The sequence below is a fragment of the Carcharodon carcharias genome, chromosome 32, assembly GCF_017639515.1.
Source record: "Carcharodon carcharias isolate sCarCar2 chromosome 32, sCarCar2.pri, whole genome shotgun sequence".
Lineage (NCBI taxonomy): Eukaryota > Metazoa > Chordata > Chondrichthyes > Lamniformes > Lamnidae > Carcharodon > Carcharodon carcharias.
Window position 1 is genome coordinate 24,008,397 of NC_054498.1, and position 23,076 is coordinate 24,031,472.

The following is a 23,076-nucleotide window of genomic DNA, read 5'->3' on the forward strand; positions in this document are numbered from 1 at the left end:
ACCCACGGTGCTGTTAGGGGGGGAGTTCCAGGATTTTGACCCAGCCACAGTGAAGGAACAGTGATATATTTCCAAGTCAGGATGGTGAGTGACTTGGAGGGGAACTTCCAGGTGGTGGTGGTCCCATCTATCTGCTGCCCTTGTCCTTCTAGGTGGTAGCAGCCGTGGGTTTGGAAGGTGCTGTCTAAGGAGCCTTGGTGAATTCCTGCAGTGCATCTTGTAGATGGTACACACTGCTGCTACTGTGCGTTGGTGGTGGAAGGAGTGAATGTCTGTGGATGGGGTGCCAATCAAGCGGGCTGCTTTGTCCTGGACGGTGTCCAGCTTCTTCATTGTTATGGGAGCTGCACTCATCCAGGCAAGTGGTGAGTATTCCATCACACTCCTGACTTGTGCCTTGTAGATGGTGGACAGGCTTTGGGGAGACAGAAGACGAGCTACTCGTCGCACAATTCCTAGCCTCTGACCTGCTCTTGTAGCCACAGTATTTATATGGCTAGTCCAGTTCAGTTTCTGGTCAATGGTAATCCCCCAGGATGTTGATAGTGGGGGATTCAGTGATGGTAATGCCATTGAACATCAAGGGGTGACGGTTGGATTCTCTCTTGTTGGAGATGTTCATTGCCTGACACTTGCGTGGTGCGAATGTTACTTGCCACTTGGATATTGTCCAGGTCTTGCTGCATTTAGACATGGACTGCTTCAGTATCTGCGGAGTCGTGAATGGTGCAGAATATTGCGCAATCATCAGCGAACATTCCCACTTCTGAGCTTATGATGGAAGGAAGGTTATTGATAAAACAGTTGAAGATGGTTGGGCCTGGGACATTACCCTGAGGAACTCCTGCAGTGATGTCCTGGAGCTGAGATGACTGACCTCCAACAACCACAACCATCTTCCTTTATGCTAGGTATGACTCCAACCAGCGGAGAGTTTTCCCCCTGATTCTCATTGGCTCCAGTTTTGCTAGGGCTCCTTGATGCCACACTCGGTCGAATGCTACCTTGATGTCAAGGGCAGTCACTCACCTCACCTTGGGAGTTCAGCTCTTTTGTCCATGTTTGATCCAAGGCTATAATGAGGTCAGGAGCTGAGTGGCCCTGGCAGAACCCATCAGTGAGCAGGTTATTGCTAAGCATGTGCCGCTTGATAGCACTGTTGATGACCTCTTTCATTACTTTACTGATGATGGAGAGTAGACTGAAGGGGCGGTAATTGGCCAGGTTGGATTTGTCTTGTTTTTTGTGTACAGGACATATCTGGGCAATTTTCCACACAGCTGGGTAGATGCCAGTGTTGTAGCTGTACTGGAACAGCTTGGCTAGGGGTGCGACACAAGTCTTCAGTGCAATTGCTGGAATACTGTCAGGGCCCATAGCCTTTGCAGTATCCAGTGCCTTCAGCCATTTCTTGATATCATGTGGAGTGATTCGAATTTGCTGAAAACTGGCATCTGTGATGCTGGGGACCTCTGGAGGAGGCGGAAATGGATCATCCACTCGGCACTTCTGGATGAAGGTTGTAACAAATGCTTCAGTCTTATCTTTTGACTGCTGTGCTGGGCTCCCCCATCATTGAGGATGGGGATATTTGTGGAGCCTCCTCCCCCAGTGAGTTGTTTAGTTGTCCATCACCATTCACGACTGGATGTGACAGGACTGCAGAGCTTAGATTTGATCTGTTGGTTGTGGGATCACTTAGCCCTGTCTATCAATTGCTGCTTATGCTGTGTGGCACGCAAGTAGTCCTGTTCTATAGCTTCACCAGGTTGACACCTCATTTTTAGGTATGCCTGGTGCTGCTCCTGACATGCCCTCCTGCGCTCTTCATTGAACCAGGGTCGATCCCCTGGCTTGATGGTAATGGTAGAGTGGGGGATATGCCGGGCCATGAGGTTACAAATTGTGCTCGAGTACAATTCTGCTGTTGCTGCTGGCCCACAGCACCTCATGGACGCCCAGTCTATCCCAATTAGCACGGTGGTAGTGCCGCACAACACGATGGAGGGTATCCTCAATTTGAAGGCGGGTCTTCGCCTCCACGACTGTGCAGTGGCCACTCCTATCGATACTGTCATGGACAGATGCATCTGCGTCAGGCAGGTTGGTGAGGATGAGGTCAAGTATGTTTTTCCCTCTTGTTGATTCCCTCACCACTTGCCGCAGATCCAGTCTAGCAACTGTGTCATTTAGGATTCAGCCAGCTCGGTCAGTAGTGGTGCTACTGAGCCACTCTTGGTGATGGACATTGAAGTCCCCCACCAGAGTACATTATGTGCCCTTGCCACCCTCAGTGCTTCCTCCAAGTGATGTTCAACATGGAGGAGCGCTGATTCATCAGCTGAGGGAGGGCGGTACGTAGTAATCAGCAGGAGGTTTCCTTGCCCATGTTTGACCTGATGCCATGAGACTTCATGGGGTCCGGAGTCGATTTTGAGGACTGCCAGGGCAACTCCCCCCCGACTGTATACCACTGTGCTGCCACCTCTGCTGGGTCTGTCCTGTCGGTGGGACAGGACATACCCAGGGATGGTGATGGTGGTGTCTGGAACATTATCTGTAAGGTATGATTCCGTGAGGTTGACTATGTCAGATTGTTGCTTGACTAGTCTGTGAGACTGCTCTCCCAATTTTGGCACTAGCCCCCAGATGTTAGTAAGGAGGACTTTGCAGGGCTGTAATTGCCGTTGTCGTTTCCGGTGCCTAGGTCGATGCTGGGTGAAATTACTCACCCACATAGGCCATTCTATGTATCAGTTTGGACCTGATGTTTACCCTGCTGCCACATGACTCAACAGATCAAGTCCCACTCGAGGACAGTATGATACCAGAGGAGTGCTGCATCTTTGGAGCTGCTTAGATTCAAGCATACAAAAAGAATGATCAAAGGCCGAACGGGTTATCAAGCCTGTGTGACCCACAAGTTGCAGACAATTAAGTCTTGCCCCAACCCTGTAACACTAGTTTTCTGGGAGACACAAAAAACTAAAGCAAATTTAGGAAAACCTGGAAAATTCTTCTCCTGATTCTTGCGATAGTCACGAAAACCTCCAGGAGACCACATTGATCAATAAATCTTTCCCCATGATATCTGAGAAAACTTGCTCTTGAGTTGAAAATTCCTTCAGATAATCCAAGGTGCCAGTATTTCAGATAGTTGTGAAAAAATTCTATGGCACTATTCGGAGAATAAGAGGGAGTTTCTGTTCAATGTTCCTCCCTTAACCACCCACAACTTTTCTTTCCACCCCTCCATTTGACCATCTGAAGGTGTGAGAGCTTGTTTTCACTCGATGGAGCAGTGGTTCATTGCCCAGCCATAACTGTCAGCCCTGTCTGACTGACGCTAAAGCCAGGTTAGAAGTCAGTAGGAGTTTTTAAGTCACCCTGGAGTTAACTTCCAAGGCCAGTGTCCTTGTGGTTTCATCCATTGAATATGAAAGCCTGTCTTTTTTTTTTGTATGGGAAGAGGCCCATTTGTCCAGTTAGTCTGTTCGATAGAGTTGTATTGCCAATACATAGATTCCATGTCCCATCTAGAGGATGTGATCAACTAAATTAATATGTCACAGCAGTTGAGAGAAGAAAACTGGAGAAATTTCTCTGCAACCCCCTTCGGCGATCGAAACTAGTCCAGGAAGCCACCTTGGCTTTGCCTTTTTTTTTTGTTCAAGTGATGCGGGCATCATTGCCTGGGCCAGCATTAATTGTCCATCCCTAATTGCCCTTTAGAAGGTGTTGGTGAGCTGTCGCCATGAACCACTGCAGAACATGTGCTGTAGGAACAAGCACAATGCTGTTAGGAATGGAGTTCCTAAATTTTGATCCAGCAACTGTGAATCCATGTCAGGATGGCGTGTGGCTTGGGGAGGAACCTGATTATAGTTGCAAGGCACCAATTGCTTGTAATGGTCCCCTCAGCCAGAAAAGGGTCAGTTCTCACTTGAAGAAATTCAGCGAGCCAGCATTTGCCACACAAGCCAACAGCCTCCTCCAGGATCCTCTAGGAAATCAAGACCCTTCTACCACCCAAATCTACTTCTGCTCTTACTGGGCTAATGTTATTGCTTGAGGGAATAAGGCTTAAATGGAAGATTGAAGAGGACCCCAAACCAAATTAGGTAGTTGCCAGGTTGTACAACATGTCAGTTGGTGTTTGCAAAAAGATTCTTAGATTCCCAAATTAAATTAGTTGAAAACATTACTGGGTTAAGCACTCCTCTAAAATAATATGTAGAGTAAGCTGGCTTGCCATGTTGCTGTAATTTGACTTTAATGTCAGCCATGGTCCAGTTGGTAACACACTCACCTCTGAGTTGTAGGTCCTGGGTTCAAGTCCCTCTCCAAGGTTTGACTACAAAAATCAAGGCTGGCACACTGCGTTACAGAGGGAATGCTGGACACTGAAGCTGCTGTATTTTGCATGGAACATTAAACCAAGGTCCTGTTTGCCTGCTCTGGTGGATGTAAAAGATTCCATAGCACTAGTTTGAAGAGTTATCCCCAGTGTCCTTGCCAATATTTATCCCTCAATCAACATCGCAAAAACAAATTATCAGACCACAGGAGTTTCCTGTGTGCAAATTGGCTGCCATGTTTCCTACATTACTACAGTGACTACACTAAAAGCATTCCTTTGGCCGTAGAGTGCTTTGAGACCTCTGGCGGTTGTAAAAGATGATATATAAATGCATGGCCTTTTTTCTTGTTTGGCCTGAGGGGGTAGAAATATGGATTGGTTCCACATCAGCAATGATCTCATTGAATAGTAGAACAGGCTCAGGGGCCCCCTGTTCCTGAAGGAGGGAGAAGGCTATAGTTACTTGATATTTACTTCAGTATTAAATACTCAAGAGTATTTCTAGTTTTCACCAAGAAGATAGTTACTATCTTTCTGAAATGTATGGACTCTTATTGTATAAAATGCCATTTTGGAATACACAACCAAAATTCTTGGTGTGAGATTCAATTATGATTCTTATAAACTTGCATCTGCAGCCACTTAATATTGATCTGTTCGCTCTGTTTCCTTTCTTCACAGTTTGTGTTTGAACCCAATGCCTTAATTTATTTCAAGCATTATCTTCTGCAGAAAGCAGATGAATTTCTTCTTCACATTTAGATGGTAATGAAAATCTCACAAATTGAAATACAGTGAGATAATCTGAGCTGATGTCTCTGACAGCACAATGATTAGTTTGTTCCAGTTCAGAACCATTTAATTAAGCGTTTGTGCAAAACCTTCCTTGGTATCCATTTCAAGTACATATGAATGGACGGATGTACTTGCAAATTCTCAATGCTGTGAGCACGAGTGAGATTTGTTTTGTGAAAGCTCTGCCTGAAAGCTAATTGTGCCCATCAATTATACAAAAGCAAAATAATGTGATGCTATAAATTTGAATTAAAAACAGAAAATGCTTGAAACACTCAGCAGCATCTGTGACACTGTGACAGCCTCTTTCAGACCTCCCAGCATCAACATCCCAGGGGTCACCGTGGGCCAGAAACATAACTGGACCAGCCACAGCAATCAAAAGCTCAGCACCATCCAGGGCAAAGCAGCTGGCCTGATCGGCACCCCATTCACTCCCACCATCACCGGTGCACAGTGGTAGCAGTGTGCATCATCTATAAGATGCAGTGCAGCAACTTAGGGCTACTTCAACAGCACCTTCCAAACCCGTGACCTCCACCACCTAGAAAACCAAGTGCAGCAGATGCATGGGAGCACCACCACTTCCAAGTTTTCCTCCAAATCTCATACCATCCTGAGTTGGAACTATATCAAAGTTTTTTGAGTTGCTAGGTCAAAATCCTGGAACTCCCTTCCTTACAGCACTGTGGGTGTACCTACGCTGCACAGACTGTAGCTCACCACCACATTCTTGAGTCCAATTAGGGATGGGCAACAAATGCTGCCCTTGCCAGCAGTGCTCACATCTTATGGACAAATAATAAAATGTAATAGTCCTGAATAACCAGCGGGGTACTGCCAGTCATCAACCATAATTTTGTCCTGGGATCCAACATGGGTGTTTTCAGCCATTTAGACTTTTTACTTGAGGTCCCGCTGAAGTTAAGGTGGAAGATCAGGGAAACCCATGTGAACATTCAAGGCTATTATAGACATTGAGAGTCTAAAAACGCGTGGAAAGAACCATTTAGATATCACGGGCAGATTCCTAACTGTTTCTCCACAGCTCCTAGTCTCAACATTCAAAAAAATTTCCGATTTGTCTTTCCAGAAGCACTTCCCACATTATACTGAATCTGTCATAGGTTTTTGCCACTCTGTATGTCCTTTTGAAACTTCCTGTTCCCATCTCAATACTTAGTATGACTTCTAGTTATTTGCAAACTTGAATATGCAACACTCTGTTCCTTCAGCCAAATTATTAATATATATGGTGTAAAACTGAGGCCCCAGTACATATTGCTGTTGCCAATTAGGGAATGTTCCCTTTACCCCAGCTTCCCTGTGTCTTATCTAATCTTGTGTTCCTATGCCGTCTGGAGGGTCATATGGACAACATCCACTGATCTTCCATTATGCACTGCATTTGTGACTCATGCCAGCAGGTGCCTGTCCTTGCGCATTTGACATCACTTGCTTCACCTCACCTGTGACTCAACCTATGCTTCCTCTGTGTCCTATATTCCGCAAGCTTGTTTTCTAGATCTTATGTGTGTCACTGCACTGCTATTTGGAAGAGATGGTGATAGCGATTCAAGGTTCTGTGAGGTATGGGTTTTCTAGCAGATGCTATCATTGTTTCCCATCTGTCCCAATTCTGTGAAAGGCGAGGACCAGAAGTCAAACTGTTAATTCGGTTAACTGCATTGCATCAGCAGAATCATTGCTTGGGACTCTCTGATACTCAACTATGTGACATACATTCAGTAGAGCAGTATTACATGACATAAACAATGTGATTTCTGCTGGCCTCAGTTGCAGCTTTACTGTCTCCCATTCTCTTTAGTATCCTTCATGTTTATGTGATCTTATATCAGATTATGGGATTTTTATTTCATTTATTCATTGGAAGCAGGCATCTCTGGCTAGACCAGCATTTATTGCCTATCCCTAATTGCTCTTTAGAAAGTGATGGTAAGATGTCTTCTTCAGCTGCAGTCCATGTGGTGTAGGTACACCCACAGTGTTGTTAAAGAAGGGAGTTCGAGGATTTTGACCCAGCAACAGTAAAGTGTTCTTTGGTTTTGGTTCACCGCCAATGTTCCCAGACTCTTCCACACATTGAAGAGTGCTATTCCTGAATTGAAGATACAAAAAGAACCGACAGTGTTGACCAGCTGCAGAGTTTGTGATGTACTTCGTTGCTTTCATTAAATAGGCAGCACCCTGCACATCGGATTTGAAAGCCATCATTGTCTAAATGCTTCTTTTGGTTGTGATTTCATAGGATGAGTGTTGTTGGAAAGGTCAGAATCTGTTTCCCATTCCTAATCGCCCTTGAGAAGGTGGCGGTGAGCTGCCTTCCTGAACCACTGCAATCCCTGTAGGATTTTGACCCAGTGACAGCGAAGGAATGGTGATATAGTTCCAAGTCAGGATGGTGTGTGATTTAGAGGGCCACTTGTAGGTGGTGGAGTTCCCATGAGTCTTGCTGCCCTTGTACTTCTTGGTGGTGGGGGTCACAGGTTTGGAAAGTGCTGTCGAAGGAGACTTGGCAAGTTGCTGCAGTGCATCTTGAATTTGGTGCACACTGCTGCCACTGTGTGTCAGAGGCGGAGGGAGTGAATTTTTTTTAAACTGGCATAAGCACTTCAACATTGCAACTTTCCTATATAAGAGCATGTTGCCCTTTCATCTCCCTGTTCTGTCATGGTAGTCCCGCTGATTTTTATCTTTACCTTAGTTCACTGAAGAGTTCAGGAGGGCATGCCTGGAATGGCATAATGTGTACCTAAAATGTGGTGTCAACCTGGTGAAGCTACAACCCAGGACTACTCGCATGCCAAACAGCGGAAGCAGCATGCGATGAACAGAGCTAAGCGATCCCACAACCAATGGATCAGGTCCAAGCACAGCAGTCCTGCCACATCCAGTTGTGAATGGTGGTGGACAATTAAAAGCTAACTGGAGGAAGAGGCTCCACAAATATCCCTATTCTCAATGAAGCGGGGACCCAGCACATCAGACAAGGCATTTGCGACCATCTTCAGCCAGAAGTGCTGAGTGGATGATTCAACTCGTCGTCTTTCTGAGGTCCCCAGCATCACAGATGCCAGTCTTCAGCCAATTCGATTCACTGCATGTGATATCAGGAAACAGCTGATATAAGTTCAAGATGAGGGACAGGAGGTTTAGGGGGGATGTGAGGAAAAACTTTTTTACCCAGGGGGTGGTGACAGTCTGGAATGCACTGCCTGGGAGGGTGGTGGAGGTGGGTTGCCTCACATCCTTTAAAAAGTACCTGGATGAGCACTTGGCACATCATAACATTCAAGGCTATGGGCCAAGTGCTGGTAAATGGGATTAGATAGGTAGGCCAGATGTTTCTCACATGTCGGTGCAGACTCAATGGGCCGAAGGGCCTCTTCTGCACTGTGTGATTCTGTGACCACCAAAGCTCCTTTGACAGCACCTTCCAAACCCACGACCTCGACCAGTTAGAAGGACAAGGACACAAATGCATCACTTGCAAGTTCCCCTTCAAGCCACACACCATCCTGACTTGGAACTTTATCATCGTTCTTCGCTGTCACTGGGTCAAAACCTTTGAACTGCCTTCCTAACACCACGTGGACTGCAGCGGTTCAAGAAGGCAGCTCACCACCATCTTCTCGAGGGCAATTAGGGATGAGCAATAAACACTGCCCTTGCCAAAGACATCCACACCCTGTGAAGGAATTTTTTAAAAAGAAATAAAAGATAGATGTAAATTTATATCCTGCAATTTATGACCTCAAAACACTCCCAAAGCAGTATGAAACCATTAAAGCACTATTTAAGTATAGCTAGTTCTATAACATGGCAGCCATTCCTTGAATTTTGCTGTGGGATCTTTACATCCACCTTAAAGGGAAGATGGGGTTTAACATCTCATTTTCTGATTGCATTTCTGACAGTGCAACATTCACTCAATTCAACACAGAAGTGCAAGTTAGTACTCAAATCTCCGGAGTGGGGCTTGAACCCACAACCATTTGATTCAGGGGCAAGAGCGCTGCTCACTAAACCAAGGCTGACACCAGGAATAATCTTAATACTGTCTTTCATCAAGAGGTGGGAAGGAATAAGAAGCTTGTTATCTTTTGGAATGCAATTCTTACACATTGATGGATTACTTGACTTATTCAACTAGACTTCTTGAGGTTTGTAATTGTCTACTGTGCATCCTATATGTTCAGAGTCTGCTTTTACTTTCCATGAGTGTTAACCCAGGCTGGACAGGTCAGTCAAGCATCCTGTGGATCATTATCTCTCCCTCAATCACGAGGGAGGAAATCCACAAAATTATGGGTTCACTCGTGCTGAAAGCTGAGAAAGTATTACCAGTGCTGCACCTTTCACAACTACAGCCAATGTAGTATTTATCAAGAAAAGTCACAGTTATAATGCATGAAGCATGGCGAACAAGCTATAAACAGCAATATGATAATGACCAAATGTTTTTTTGATAAAAGCAAAATACTGCGGATGCTGGAAATCTGAAACAAAAATAAAAATAGCTGGAAAAACTCAGCAGGTCTGACGGCATCTGCGGAAAGGGACACAGTTAACGTTTCCAGTCCGTATGACTCTTCAACAGAACTAAGAAATATAGAAATGAGCTGAAATATAAGCTGGTAGAGGCGGGTGGGACAGCTAGAGCTGGATAGAGGGCCAGTGATAGGTGGAGGCAAAGAAGAGATTGCCAAAGATGTCATAGACAAAAGGACAAGGGGGTGTTGATGGTGGTGATATTATCTAAGAAAAATAAAATATTTTATTGCCGTTGATTGAGGGATAAATATTGGCAGGACACCAGGGAGAACTGTTCTTCGAAATACAGCCATGGGATCTTTTGAATTCGAGAGGACAGAAAATATCTCGGCCAAAAGGTAGCGTCTCTGACAGTGCAGCACTCCCTCAGTCCTGCACTGCAATCTCAGCCTAGATTTGTGCTCAGGTTACTGGGACTAGAACCCGCGGCCTCCTGACTCAGAGGTGAGAGAGTTACCCCGTGAGCCATGGCTGACACCTAAGTCAGTATACCTGCATCTGTAAGTGGCTTTATTGCATAAAGCTGAGTGCAACAGAGTTTGTGGATGTTAGCTATTTTCATTTAGCTGCGGGGGAGTTTTGTCTAGCCCCTCAACCTTTTGGTCAAACTAACATTTATTGAATCCAGTATGCTCCCTACCAATAGCAGCGACGGAAACAGAATCTATAATCCCTTTTAAAAAGGGATGCAGACAAATATTGGAAAAAGAAAACTTTGAGGATTCAAGTGGACAATTCCTTCAGAGAGCCAGCACAGGCATGAAGGGCCTGGCTGCATTTTGTGAAATTCTACTATTGGATTGAATCAATTTGTTCAATAATGGGAAGTAGTAGGTCTTTCATATCTGTTGTTCTCTGATGAGGGTCTAGGCTGAATTGTAAATTGGAGTATACAAAATAAAGGAACAATGTTTAAATGCCCATATTCTGATGAATATTAAGTCTGTGGTAACTAGACTGTGTGGCAGTTTAAATGCTCCCTTTATTGTCCTCTAATTGTTGATTAAGGTTCAAAGTCTTTGGTACTTAGATATGACAGTTTTACCTCTTAGGTACTAATGTTATTCTGTAATACCTTAACTAGAGTACAAGCTAATTGATTGTAGTTAAGATTTCAATACTTGAATATGGTTAGAACCCTGGACACGGCTGCATTTCAGTTCCAAAATGTAGCTTTCTCAAATCCTGATTAATGGGTTGCATGGAAGAGGGAAGATTTCTCTTGGGCACAAGTTGTCAAGTGGTTGCCTCGTACCAGAAGGTTTCCTGTTTGAGTATGGAACAGAGGAGGAAGGGAATAACAGAAGAATTTTCCTTTTTTTAACGTGTCTAATCTGTTTCTACAGCTGAACCGAATGGAGTACGTCCACTCAAAGAGCTTAATCTACAGAGACGTCAAGCCAGAAAACTTTCTAATTGGAAGGCAAGGCAATAAAAAGGAACACACAATCCATATAATAGACTTTGGTTTAGCCAAGGAGTATGTTGATCCTGATACCAAAAAGCACATCCCGTACAGGGAACACAAGAGCTTAACGGGCACTGCAAGATACATGTCCATCAACACTCACCTGGGCAAAGGTCTGTTTCCTTAGCGGGAACATTTTTTGGGTGGGGCTTGCTGCTGTACCACGCGGGGAAGCTTGTATTCATCTTGATCACTTGAGAGCTAAAGCGCTTCACCGTTTTATAAACGGTGGGGTGGGGGTGGGGAGGGGATAGAGGAAAAGATTTTGGATCTTGATATAAAATACAGGTTGAATAGATAGTTTAAAAAAGGGTGAAGAGCACTTAATACGTAGCCTAACCTATTTAGTTCAATTATGATATTTTGGTACTTTGTCATGAGAAATGCAGTTTTGTGCCTGGTTCGAGATGTTTTAGATTTTACATTCATTCAAGTTACAGAGACACAATGATGGATTTTCAGTGCTGGGATGCTGAACCTGTTTACATCAAGTTACAAAAATGTCCTAACAAGCCTGGAAATGAAACGTTGGTAGTTTATGCAAATCACCTTTGTTGCTAAGCTCTGCTTCAGAAAACAGTGTAATCACTTTTCATTATTTGTTGACCTTTTTTTATATAACTTCTCCCCCTTATCCTCCCTTGCCCATTTAGCAAACACTATACACTATTCACTGACATGGATGGAAGTAGGTTTGCTGCTGCCATTTGCTGCTCCGAGATGACAGTGGTGCCCTGAGTGATTCTCTCTTAATTTCTCACATTAACCCCACCCCTTCTCTCTTCCCCGCACCCGCCCCCCATCCCCCCCACCCCACCAGAAAAAAATAAAAACACCATGTGCCTTTGCCTGGCTGAGAAGGTGCTGGATTTCCTGGCTTTCCCAGTGTAGTGCCATGGGATATTTAATGTCCACTCGAGAGTATAGAAGGGGCCTCAGTTTAATGTCTTATTGGAAAGATGGCACCTCTGAAAGAGCAGCACTCTGTAAGTACAGCATTGGGCTGTCAGCCTGGATTATATGTTCAAAACCCTGGCGTGGGACTTGAACTCACAACCTTCTGAATAAACCCAGCCACCTCTGACACTGACCTTTGTCGCCTCTTTCCTTTGTTCTGGCCTGGATGCTAATTTTTGGCAGACCGTATTTCGCTCAACCTTATACTCGACCTGGGTTTACATTTTCTCTGTGGTGGTCCCTGGATTTTCAGGAAATATGAATAATGGTTTTAAAAGTCGGGGTAACCTGGAGATTGAGAATTTTTAATGGAAGGAAAACTCCTTGGGAAAAGGTTGTTGAAGTGCTGAAGTGATTCTAAGGGATGTTGGCTGATGCCTGATTATAAACAGGCCAGAATTTGCAGAATGCAGTCTTCCATGACACTGGTAAACATCCTGGAAGCCTATGTATTTAAAATAGGGCTTGCCTTGTCACCGCCCTGGTCTTGCTGATAATCTAGTATCCAGAGTGTTAGAGAATTTCTTGAAGCAAAAATCTCCCCTGTTCCTTGATAACTGAGCTTCTAAGCACTGATATCTAATTCAGTGGTTTTCAAATTGTTCCGTGTGGGGGGGTTCCCACTATGATTATTGATTCTTTCTAGGGTGCCCTGCATTTATTGATACTTGGGATGTAATGGGGCAGGAATCGCCTGTACTCACCCTGGCGCTGAATGCAGATCCCTCTGGAACTATTGATCATCCTGTCATGTCATATATTCGGGGGGTGGAGGGGGAACCCCAAAAATTATTGTGCTCCCACAGATTACTGTTCTAATTTGCCAATTAACTGTAAGCTAGCCAAAGAGAAGCAATGTTGTAATTGAGTGCATTTTATTAACTTACAGTGGGATAAAACTGCTTGTAATTCATTGAATGCAGAAATCTGATGACCTCTGCACACTATTATTTTCAGGCTGTTAGATGCTGCATGTACTCAGGATAAAAACCGTCTCTGTTTCCAAGCCATGTATTAAAATTTACGAGTCTGATGTAAAGTGGCTTAAGATACCTAATAGAGTGTGAACATTTCCACAGTAATTCTCCCTTGTCAGAATGTGCCAACTCATCAGCTAAATGCCTTCTTTTTTCCCCCTAGAGCAAAGCCGCAGAGATGACTTGGAGGCTTTAGGACACATGTTTATGTATTTTCTACGAGGCAGTCTCCCCTGGCAGGGATTAAAGGTGAGAGTTATGTGCACTTCCCTGATTTTGGGATTGTACTGACACTATTTTTAGCAATCCACTTAATCAGTAATAAGCATATGTCTAAGCAATTAATGAACTGTAGTAATTGGTAATCGAAGAGGGACGTTTTATTTTAAGGCCATTTCCGGCAAAGAAGTATCTTGCAGTCTATAATTAATATATCCTTGATGGGTAATCTCAGCAGAAATTAGCTTTTTTTAGTGTGTATAACAAAGTGCAGCTGGTCAAAATCACCCCCAGGCTTCCCACAATTCTATAGATAATGACCGTATCTGGGAATGAGCATGAGAAAGTACTTTGAGGCATTTAAACCATGTCCTGTCCAATATAATTTGCAGTACAATATGATTGCCATTTTTCTTGGGGTTTATTCTCTTTGACAATGTTTGTACGAAAACATTTATGCAGTCAGCTTAATGATGTGATGGGGTTTCTGAAGGATATCATAAATATTCTGCTATTAATTGCTGAAATTATTGAAGATATGTGATTCCAAAGTGCTTCCTGACTCAGCTGTTGTTAACTTCTGATAACAGGATAGCATGGTTACGGTTTTGGCTCTAAGTTGAGTTCAAACTGTTTCTGACAAGCCCTGCTCAGCATCTGTGAGGAAATAGAGCCGATACAGAAAAGGACCATTTGGCCCATTATGGCAACCCAGAAATAATCCCACTGTTCTACTCGCCCCAGAATTCTGCATTCTTTGATGCAAATGCATATTTAATTTTCTCTTAGATGTAATGTTCTCTGCAATCATTCTCTGTGGTGAAGCATTTCACACTCAGTAACTCTGTGTTACAAAACTTATTTTGATCTCTCCCCACTCCTGGTTGATTATATTCAATTGATGACCATATTCATCACCAATTCTCCAACCAGAGAAAATATCCTTTCTCATTTCACTCTATCGGAGCTCTTCGTAAGTTTAAAAACCTCCTTTAAGTGTCCTGGCCCTGATGTGGCAAATGGATTTCAACATAGGCAAATAGAAAGTCATCCATCTTGGACCACAAAAGCGCAGATTTGAGTATTACTCAATGGTGTTAAGCTAGGAGCAATGGAGATCCAAGAAATTTAGGGTCCATTTACACACAAGTAAAATGTAGTGGTCAGGTATATAAAAAAAATCAAAGCAGCTAATGGAATGTTAGTTTTTATAATTAAAGGGGCAAGAATATGAAGGCAGGATGTTTTACTACAGCTATAAAATGCTCTGGTTTGACCACATCTGGAGTATAGTTCTCACACTGCACCTTAGGATAATATTGACCGTGGAAGGAGTGCAACACAGATTCACCAGAATGTTGCCATAGGTAGAGATAAACCTTTTCCACTGGTGGGAAGTGTAGGGCAATGGGACTTGACCTTAAAGTCAGAGCCAGGCCATTCAGGAGAAAAGTTAGGAAGCACCATTCCACGCAGAGGGTGGTAGAATTATGAAATACCCTGCCATAAAAACCATGGACGCTAACTCAATTAATTTTGAATCTGAGATTTTTCTAGCCAAAGGTATGAAAGGAAATGGAGCCAAGGCAGGTGGATGGAGTTAAGATACGATTAGACATGATCTCATTGAATGGCAAAACATGCTCAAGAGGTTGAATGGCTTGCTCCTGTTCCTATGTTCCACCATTCTCTTATCATGGCTAATCTGCACTTCAACTCCATTTTTTACCTGCCTTTTCACCTTCTCCCTTGATAACCTCCTCCATCAAAAATCTACTGACCTCAATCTCAAACACTTCAATTGATTTAGGATCAACAGCTATTTGGAGGAGAAACTTGCAGATTTCCACTACTCGTGGTGTGGCAAGAATAGTTTCTAATTTCGTTTATAGCTTGCCTATTGCTAATTTTAAGATTTTGCACCCTTATTCTAAATTTTCTCACCACCAGAAATAGTTTTGCCCCGTCTATGCTTTTGTATCCCTGCATTGTTTTTAACACCTTAAGATTGTCTCAACCTTCTAAACTCAAAGGAACGTAAACCAAGTTCAACAACTTGTCTCCATAATTTAACCTTTTAAACCCTGTGTCATTATCTGCATTGTACCCGCTCTGAGACCATTATATCCTCCCTGAGGTACGTGCCCAAAACTGAATGCAATACTTCAGATTAGATTTGATCAAGGCTCAGTGCACCCAAAGTATCTCTTCCTCACTTTTGTATTCCAATTCTTTTGGGATAAAATGCTTTTTGTGTCTATGCATTAGCTTTTAGTGATTTGTGTACCAAAATTGCTTTATACCAGCACGGCTTTTTGACCATTAATGTTTTCCGATATTTTCTCTGATTGAAATGAGCTGGCCTTGTACTTCCACATATTGAACTCCATCTGGCATATTTTAACCCATTCGCTTAATGCTTTTATGTCTCTTTGTAATTTCCTATTCTCATATACACAACTTATTGTGCTTCCTAACTTAGCCTCATCTGCAAACTAGGACATATAGCTCTATCCACCTTCATGGAAGCATAATGATAAAAAGTTGGGGCCCCAGTACAGATCACCACTTGTGATCTCTGCCAATCAGAGAACATTATTTTTATCCATACCCTGTCTCCTCATTATCAACCAATGTCATAAGGTTGCCCCCAATCCTGTGTACTTTCCTTTTAACTAATATCTTGTGCAGAACCTTATTAAATGCCTCTGGGAGTTCATATCGATAACATCCATTCACACTCCCTACGCATGGGAACTCCTCAAAATTCAACTAAATTCATCCAACATGACCTAGCCATCACAATTCCAGGCTGACTCTTGCTCAAGTTGCTCAGTCACCTGGTCCCTGATGAAAGTTTCCAGTAACCTCCGCTCAAGTTACTGACAGGTCTGTAATAATGGAGTGACATTTCCAATTTTTCAATCCATAGACACAATTCCTGAATGCAGAGAGCTTTGAAGAATCATAATCTAATGTGGCTGCTCTCATCACATTTCTTTTTATAGGGTGTACATCAGGTCCTGGAGATTTTTCTCAATCTTATTATTTTTTCCAATATTGATTAGAGTGAGGATGGACAATATTACAAGTTGCTAAATGCATTGACAATAGGAAACATAATCAGTCCATCTGGATTCCATTGTACTACCTCCATTATTATTGCTGATAGAGCACACAAATGAACTGTCTGGATACCAATGCAACAAAACACCTAACCATATTGGTGGTAATAGAACCTACTAGGGTGTCTGACCATATGCTATTGCACCTGTGTCCAGCCTTACTGGCAGTGGCCCTGCTTACTAAAGTGCCTTGGTTGTATAATATGGCACCTGTGTCCAGCTTCACTGGCATTTGTAAAACTTGATTTCCATTTGTTCATGCGTTTTATCTTAAATCTAACATCCTTGCTTTACAATTCCAGTGAAGTATGTAAGCCAAGTTTGTTCATTACAGAAAAATATCTGCCCAGAAAAGTAGATATTGCAACTTGTAATTTTGTACAAAGTCTGAATTATTTTGCTTGGGTTGTCCTCCGTAGCTGTAAGTGGTTTGAATAGTGTAAATGAGATAATGAGGATGTGTCTGTATTAGCTCTTCACAGGGTCTCAGTGAAATGAGAAAAAGCAAGTGATGTTTCTGGAGACAAAGGTGCTGAGGTTTGCATCCAGTTTGAGTCTTAAATTCTGTCAAGAAATTAGTGTTAATAGATGCTGGCAGCTGATCAAGACCACCATTGATAACATGTTCATAGCGTCAAAAGTAGTCTTACATGTTTGGAGTTGTATCTGTCTGATGGTAGAGCTGCCCTTTTTGTAGGATGGAATGTTAATATCAAAGGGAGGAAGGAAGTTGTGAGCAAATAACAAAGCTGCTTCCAACTTTTCTGTAACTTCCCAGAATATATAATAAATCTCTTGCATCTTAATAAGCTTCTTGTGTACAGAACTTTAACATTGTCACATTTTAACCACATATTTGTCAGCTTTTTCTAAGTTTCTGAGTTCACATTTATAATGTGAATGACCTACATAAGCTTATCACATTGATGTCCCATTGGAGGTGACATTGCCATGCCTTAGTTTTGCCTGGCCCAGCTTCTCAGCCTGTGGTAGGGAGAAATTCCTTGGTGTAAATGAACAACACTGAATTCCAGATAGCCATAATGTTTTGCTACTTAACTCACAGTATAATGTATTCTAAAGAAATAAGGGCTGATTGTACAACAGGGGCTGAACTACATCCCTGCATCTGGCCCAATTATCCCCAGCCCTTTAACTCTGCACTAGCTGGCTTCCTGTTGTACGTACAGTCAGTACCTCCAGTTATTAGAGCAATAACTTTTGTTTCCTGTTATTTGGTGCAAAGTATGAAGAGTCCTAGCCTCAGGTAACAGTTGTTTCTCTTCAGGTCCCATTGATGAGTTGGGTTGGTCAATTATCAGCACTGCGCTAGCGCACCGTGGAACTGTGTGACTGACTAATTGGATTACTGAGCACTGATGCAGAGGCTTGACTCAGTACCAAATTTCCATCGCCTGATGTTTTAGCTTGGAGCCATCCCAACCTCGGATGCTGCTTATTTTCTCAACCCTTTCCCTCTTTCCTCAAGGTGATGATGACTGGTTGATCATTAGGCATGATGGCAATTGTGCTGTGAGAAGCAGCAGAAGGACTTCTGAGCAGGAGGCAGACACGGAGTGTGGAGCTAATGGGTTGAATCATCCCTGGGTTTATGTACCTGCACTAGCGATAACCCAGCTCCCTAAACCACCCTCACTAACTTGTTACTGCTCACAGTTTATCACAAGTACCATGAAGAATTGGATGGAATAAATCAAAGGGATGTTAATAATTTAGTCTCGGTTAATTTTTAAAGGAGAAGGGTGTGACTATTTAAGATAACGTCTGATGCCTCAGTTCCAAAAATACTTTCATTTTTTTATTAAGAAAGGATGTGTTCAGAGTCAGCTGGTCAGATCTGGATGTTAGGAGAGCTCTTCTCACTTGAACTTTGCCTTAATCTTTGCCATTACACTGTCTATCTTCATTCCTGCTCATTTCTAACCTAAAGCTTAAATATCCAAAACAAAATTTCAAAACTCTTTCAGCATTTAATAGAAACACTTGGACATTGAACCACCTTTCTCAGTTTCGATGTTGGTTTACCACAGCTATCTGAAGGAAAAATAAATAGACATTGTTCCTTATAGTAGTCTCTGTTTATCAAAGGTGAATTTTATAGACAGACACATACACAGAAGCTTGTTCACCGCACTGTGAGGGTTATATATGACTGATAAACACCAGCTGGTGAGAGTTTGAGCGTGGGCATGTAACATTTTGTTTTATTATTTAAAATGGTTGCCTGATTTACAATGCTAATTTTGCATCCATGTTCCACCTGCCATAAGCTGGGACATAGTACAATGCATAAAAACAAAAAAACTGCGGATGCTGGAAATCCAAAACAAAAACAGAATTACTTGGAAAAACTCAGCAGGTCTGGCAGCATCGGCGGAGAAGAAAAGAGTTGACGTTTCGAGTCCTCATGACCCTTCGACAGTTCTTCTCCGCCGATGCTGCCAGACCTGCTGAGTTTTTCCAGGTAATTCTGTTTTTGTCATAGTACAATGCAGGCATTTTCTATACTTGGTTGCAATGTGAAGATCTGCTGAAACAAATGAACATTTTATTTAAGAACGAACATTCAAATGTATGATGCATGTGCACACATGATCATTTTCTTACATTTTATGCAAGATTTCTTTAGCTGTACTCCACATGACAGGGTAAGTAGGAGAGGCTCACCACAAAGGAGTGCAAACCAGACATAGGAGAATACAAGAGGTTGAAGGCAGTAAAGATCAATTGGTCTGTATCTGCTGACCCATGAAGTATAAATCATAGAATATTGCTGGCCCATCGTGTCTGTACCGGATAGTTTCACAAGCTGCAGGAATTATGGCAAATCCAATGCTGCGTGATTAATTTCTGAACCAGCACACATGTAATGAATTGAGCCCAGATGTTGGTATGAAGAAAATGAATGTGAGATAACCAATTTAGCTTTAACATAGCTGTTACACAGTCATGGTAGGGTGATGATGAGAGGCGATGACGAATATGTGTGTGTGCCTGAAACAAAGTAAAACTTGGTCAACTGAACCAGCCAGACTGCTGTGTCTTACCCAAGTATGACGGCAGAAAATGGGGTTTGCTTGAGCTGATGACCCATTTGAACAGTGTTCAAATCAGAAAGGCTGGTCGGAAATTTGAGGGCTGAACTCATCCACTGGCGTGTGTCCCTCCACTGGCTTCAGGAGATGGGAAATCCCACTGGGACACTTGAAGATTGGGGGGGGGGGGGGCGTTGGTGTCAGGGTGAGAAGATCCTTTAGATATTAAATGAGATTGTTGAGATTGCTCATATAGACTTCAGTCCCAGGATCACCTTTGTATTGCTGTGTAGCTGTTGGGCAGGGTTCCCTGGCTAATGTAATAGAGCATTGGAGAAAGTTCTAGTGTTGAAGTTTGGCCTGAAGATTAATACAGTCACAAGATAGGGATTGTAATAATTCTTTTTAATCACAGTCAGCTGCCCCTCGATTTGAGGGTGGCATAACTCAGGGTCGCGAGTTTCTGCCATGGGTCTTCATGTGGCGAAACCAGCTGATTCTCGGCCCACATTATTTTTAATAGTTCATGACAAAATGGTCTAGATTTCACCTTGCCTTGTCCCTGTGTTGGAGGCACTTGGAAGATTTGTCAAACCTTCCAAGTCAAAATTGTTGAATTCAGTGGATTGATAGATTCTATGCATGATTTCACTTTGCCATTTTCATACCTTAAGTTGAGTCAGATGTTTTACTGGCTGCCAGGGCTGTTGCAGCTTGGGTATGTGAAGGTTGTAAGCTTTGCTTGCCAAAACACAATTTATTCCAATGTACCTTCACTATTAAGAGGGATATGAGCACAGCACTTTGTGTCTCATGTCCCATAGCTTTCAAAAGCAATGCATTTCTGTTCAGTTTTGCTGCAGAACTGCATCTACCAGAATGTAGTTGTGAGCTGAAGAGTGTGTGCGCACATAGTTGTATGTCTGCCTGCACAACACCACTCCTTTTTCCTGCCCCCGCTCACCACCACCCCCATCCCTCAAATCCAATATGTGCAATATGTATGTTCACATTACTGATGGTTTACCACACGGTAATTGTCCTGATGAGTACCTACCTACGTGTGGAATCTTTGGTCTGATGGATTTTCCTTAAAATCTGCTAAAATTACAGGATTGATTTATTCTCCGACGTTGACTAACATAATTTTCCAGCCTTGCTGTCAGCCAGTTATATGCATGTTACTCATGGTTAAATTGACTTTTTGCTTGCAGGCAGAAACGTTAAAAGAACGCTACCAGAAAATTGGGGATACGAAACGAAACACTCCGATTGAAGTTCTCTGTGAGAGCTTTCCAGGTATGTTTTGCAAGAGTCACATTGTAGATGGATACCTGCGAGCTTTGTTTGCTGTTTGCCAAGAATTGGTTTGTTTCCTGGGATTCTTGATATGAAAGGACTTCAGAAACAAACTGCAAGGTATTATAGTGAAGAATGCATGTCTGCAGAGTGGTTATATCTCTTCAGTTAACCACCCCTCACCCTCCTCAAAAACTTGTTGCGTTCTGTCCTTGATATTAAACTCTGCTGACAGGTGTTGCTGTTGTTACTCAGTTAATCGAATTCAGTTTTCCTATGTAAGGCATCCCACTGTGTAATTATGGACCTCTTCAGACATGAAGCTATGTTTATTGCTGAGGAGCGAATAACACTCTACTAGGCTGCTGACGATCATTGCACTAGTTTTAAACCAGCGCCTTTTGTGCCAGAATGTTATATCAATCTTGATCTGGATCGGGTTCAACCAGAAAGACCAAACAATGAATTTGCAGAATGTACAAGTACAGGATCATAGATTATTTTTGCCTCAGGGTAGAGCATAGGAAAATTGATTTGCGAGATTTAAGAAGTAATTCTGCTGTTAAGACCCACTGCCAATGGGTTTTTACAAATTAACTGTTCTGGATTGGTGCATGTTTTGCTAATAGTAATCCAGTGGAATAGTTGAAATCTTGATCAGGGCATAACTTGAGCCCTCTGGAATTTGTCCCTTCGATGCAATGTGAAAACTGTTTAAATCTTGCTATTCTTTGTATGACTAGATCTCCACTTCCCCTACCTAGAGTTCTTTTTTTTTTGTCAGTTTAGCCTGTGCTTGGTTTTAGATGTTCCTTTAGCATTACTTCTTTCTGGAGAAGTTTGTGTCATTTGTACAGCTAACAACAGCGAGACCTTTCTCGTGTGGACTTAGGTTGCAGATTAGCCATGGTCTCATTGAATGGCAAAACTGGCTCGAGGGCTAATTGGCCTACTCCTGAAAGTTCTTGAACCTGTTCTGTTATATGAAAACAATGGCTTACACTTAGATTTTGCAAGTGGCCTTCAATTTTCTTTGTTTGCTCATTTTTCATTAATGAGGTGATAACGTAATGTAACTACCTCAGTGAATTCATGATATAAAGCAGGGGATTTTGGGTGAAAGTCTTTTCAGTCTTGGGAACTCTTTGCTGTTGTGACAACTTAGACCCGGTCAGGTGTTGACTGGTCCGGTATTCGGCTGAACGATATGAGCGCAGTGTACGGGGGATGTTATGTTGTCTTACAATAGTAGTGTCAAGTGCTTTGCGTGAGGGTGTCTGTAGGAGATTGTGTTTGTTTCTACTTGGTGGGGATAGCCAGCTTGTTGCTTTTGGATAACAGGAGCACGCCATTGCCATTACATCATTCCACTGAGAATCAGCGTAGGAGTCTTCCAAAGGGGATAAGTCTGTTCATTTGTTTGGACCATTGGAAAAATTGTTCCATCATGAAAATGTGAAAGCATATTTTGTACATATTTACATAGGCTGTACTATTAAGCACAGCTGCTGAAGGTGTCACTACCTTTGCAACATCACCTCTGTTTATACCTCCTCTGGACATACCTTTTGTTACATTAGAGTCACGTTGCCACAGCCTTTGATCTTGTACCATTATCACTTGTACCATGATCTTCACCCTATCATAGACCTTCTCACATGTTCTTTGCGTACCTGCCCCCTGCCAATTTGCCTTGGCTCCATACTTATAAGCTGTTAAATGTTTGTTCAGTTTTATACCGCACTGCGCCATTGGGCTGGTGCCTAAGAGAACTGTGAAACCATAATACAAAGGATTAGTGGCATTCTGCCCCAAAGAATTTGAAGAAAACTATTGCTCAGCAGCTGTTCGGAAAATGTCAGCCCAGAAAGATTTCTCTGTGAGCTGAGTAAAACAGACGGATCCTCGTTCTGTGCAGTGGATCCATTCAAAGAGAACTGTAATCCCCTTCTTCTGTGACCCCTTCATCACTTCAGTGTGTTCTTTTCAAAGTGGCTAATTTTGTCCCTCCATGGGCAAACCAATTTAAGAGATAACTGTTAAACTGAAACATAAAGTAATAAAAGCCTGAATGAGAGAAGTACTTAGTGCTGTTAGATTTGCTATTCACTTTCATCAATTGGTTTGAAATAATTAGATTGTGTAGAATACAATAGGGAACAATATTCACTGCAGAAGTTGAAAATTCAGTTTTCCTCCTCAAATTCATTAGTCCCTTTTGCACTACTTGTAGCATCCCTGTGAC

General features: G+C 42.6%; 1 protein-coding gene across 5 annotated transcripts in view; it reads left to right on the forward strand.

Annotated features, from left to right (window-relative positions):
• The window catches only part of LOC121271993 (casein kinase I-like), a 212,200-nt gene that overhangs the window by 127,437 nt on the left and 61,687 nt on the right, over positions 1-23,076 (forward strand). For all 5 annotated transcript variants that reach the window (XM_041178281.1, XM_041178280.1, XM_041178283.1 and 2 more), the window contains 3 exons: positions 11,077-11,311; positions 13,296-13,381; positions 20,747-20,831. In XM_041178281.1, the coding sequence (XP_041034215.1) occupies positions 11,077-11,311; positions 13,296-13,381; positions 20,747-20,831 (406 nt within the window). The remainder of the gene's footprint in view (positions 1-11,076; positions 11,312-13,295; positions 13,382-20,746; positions 20,832-23,076) is intronic.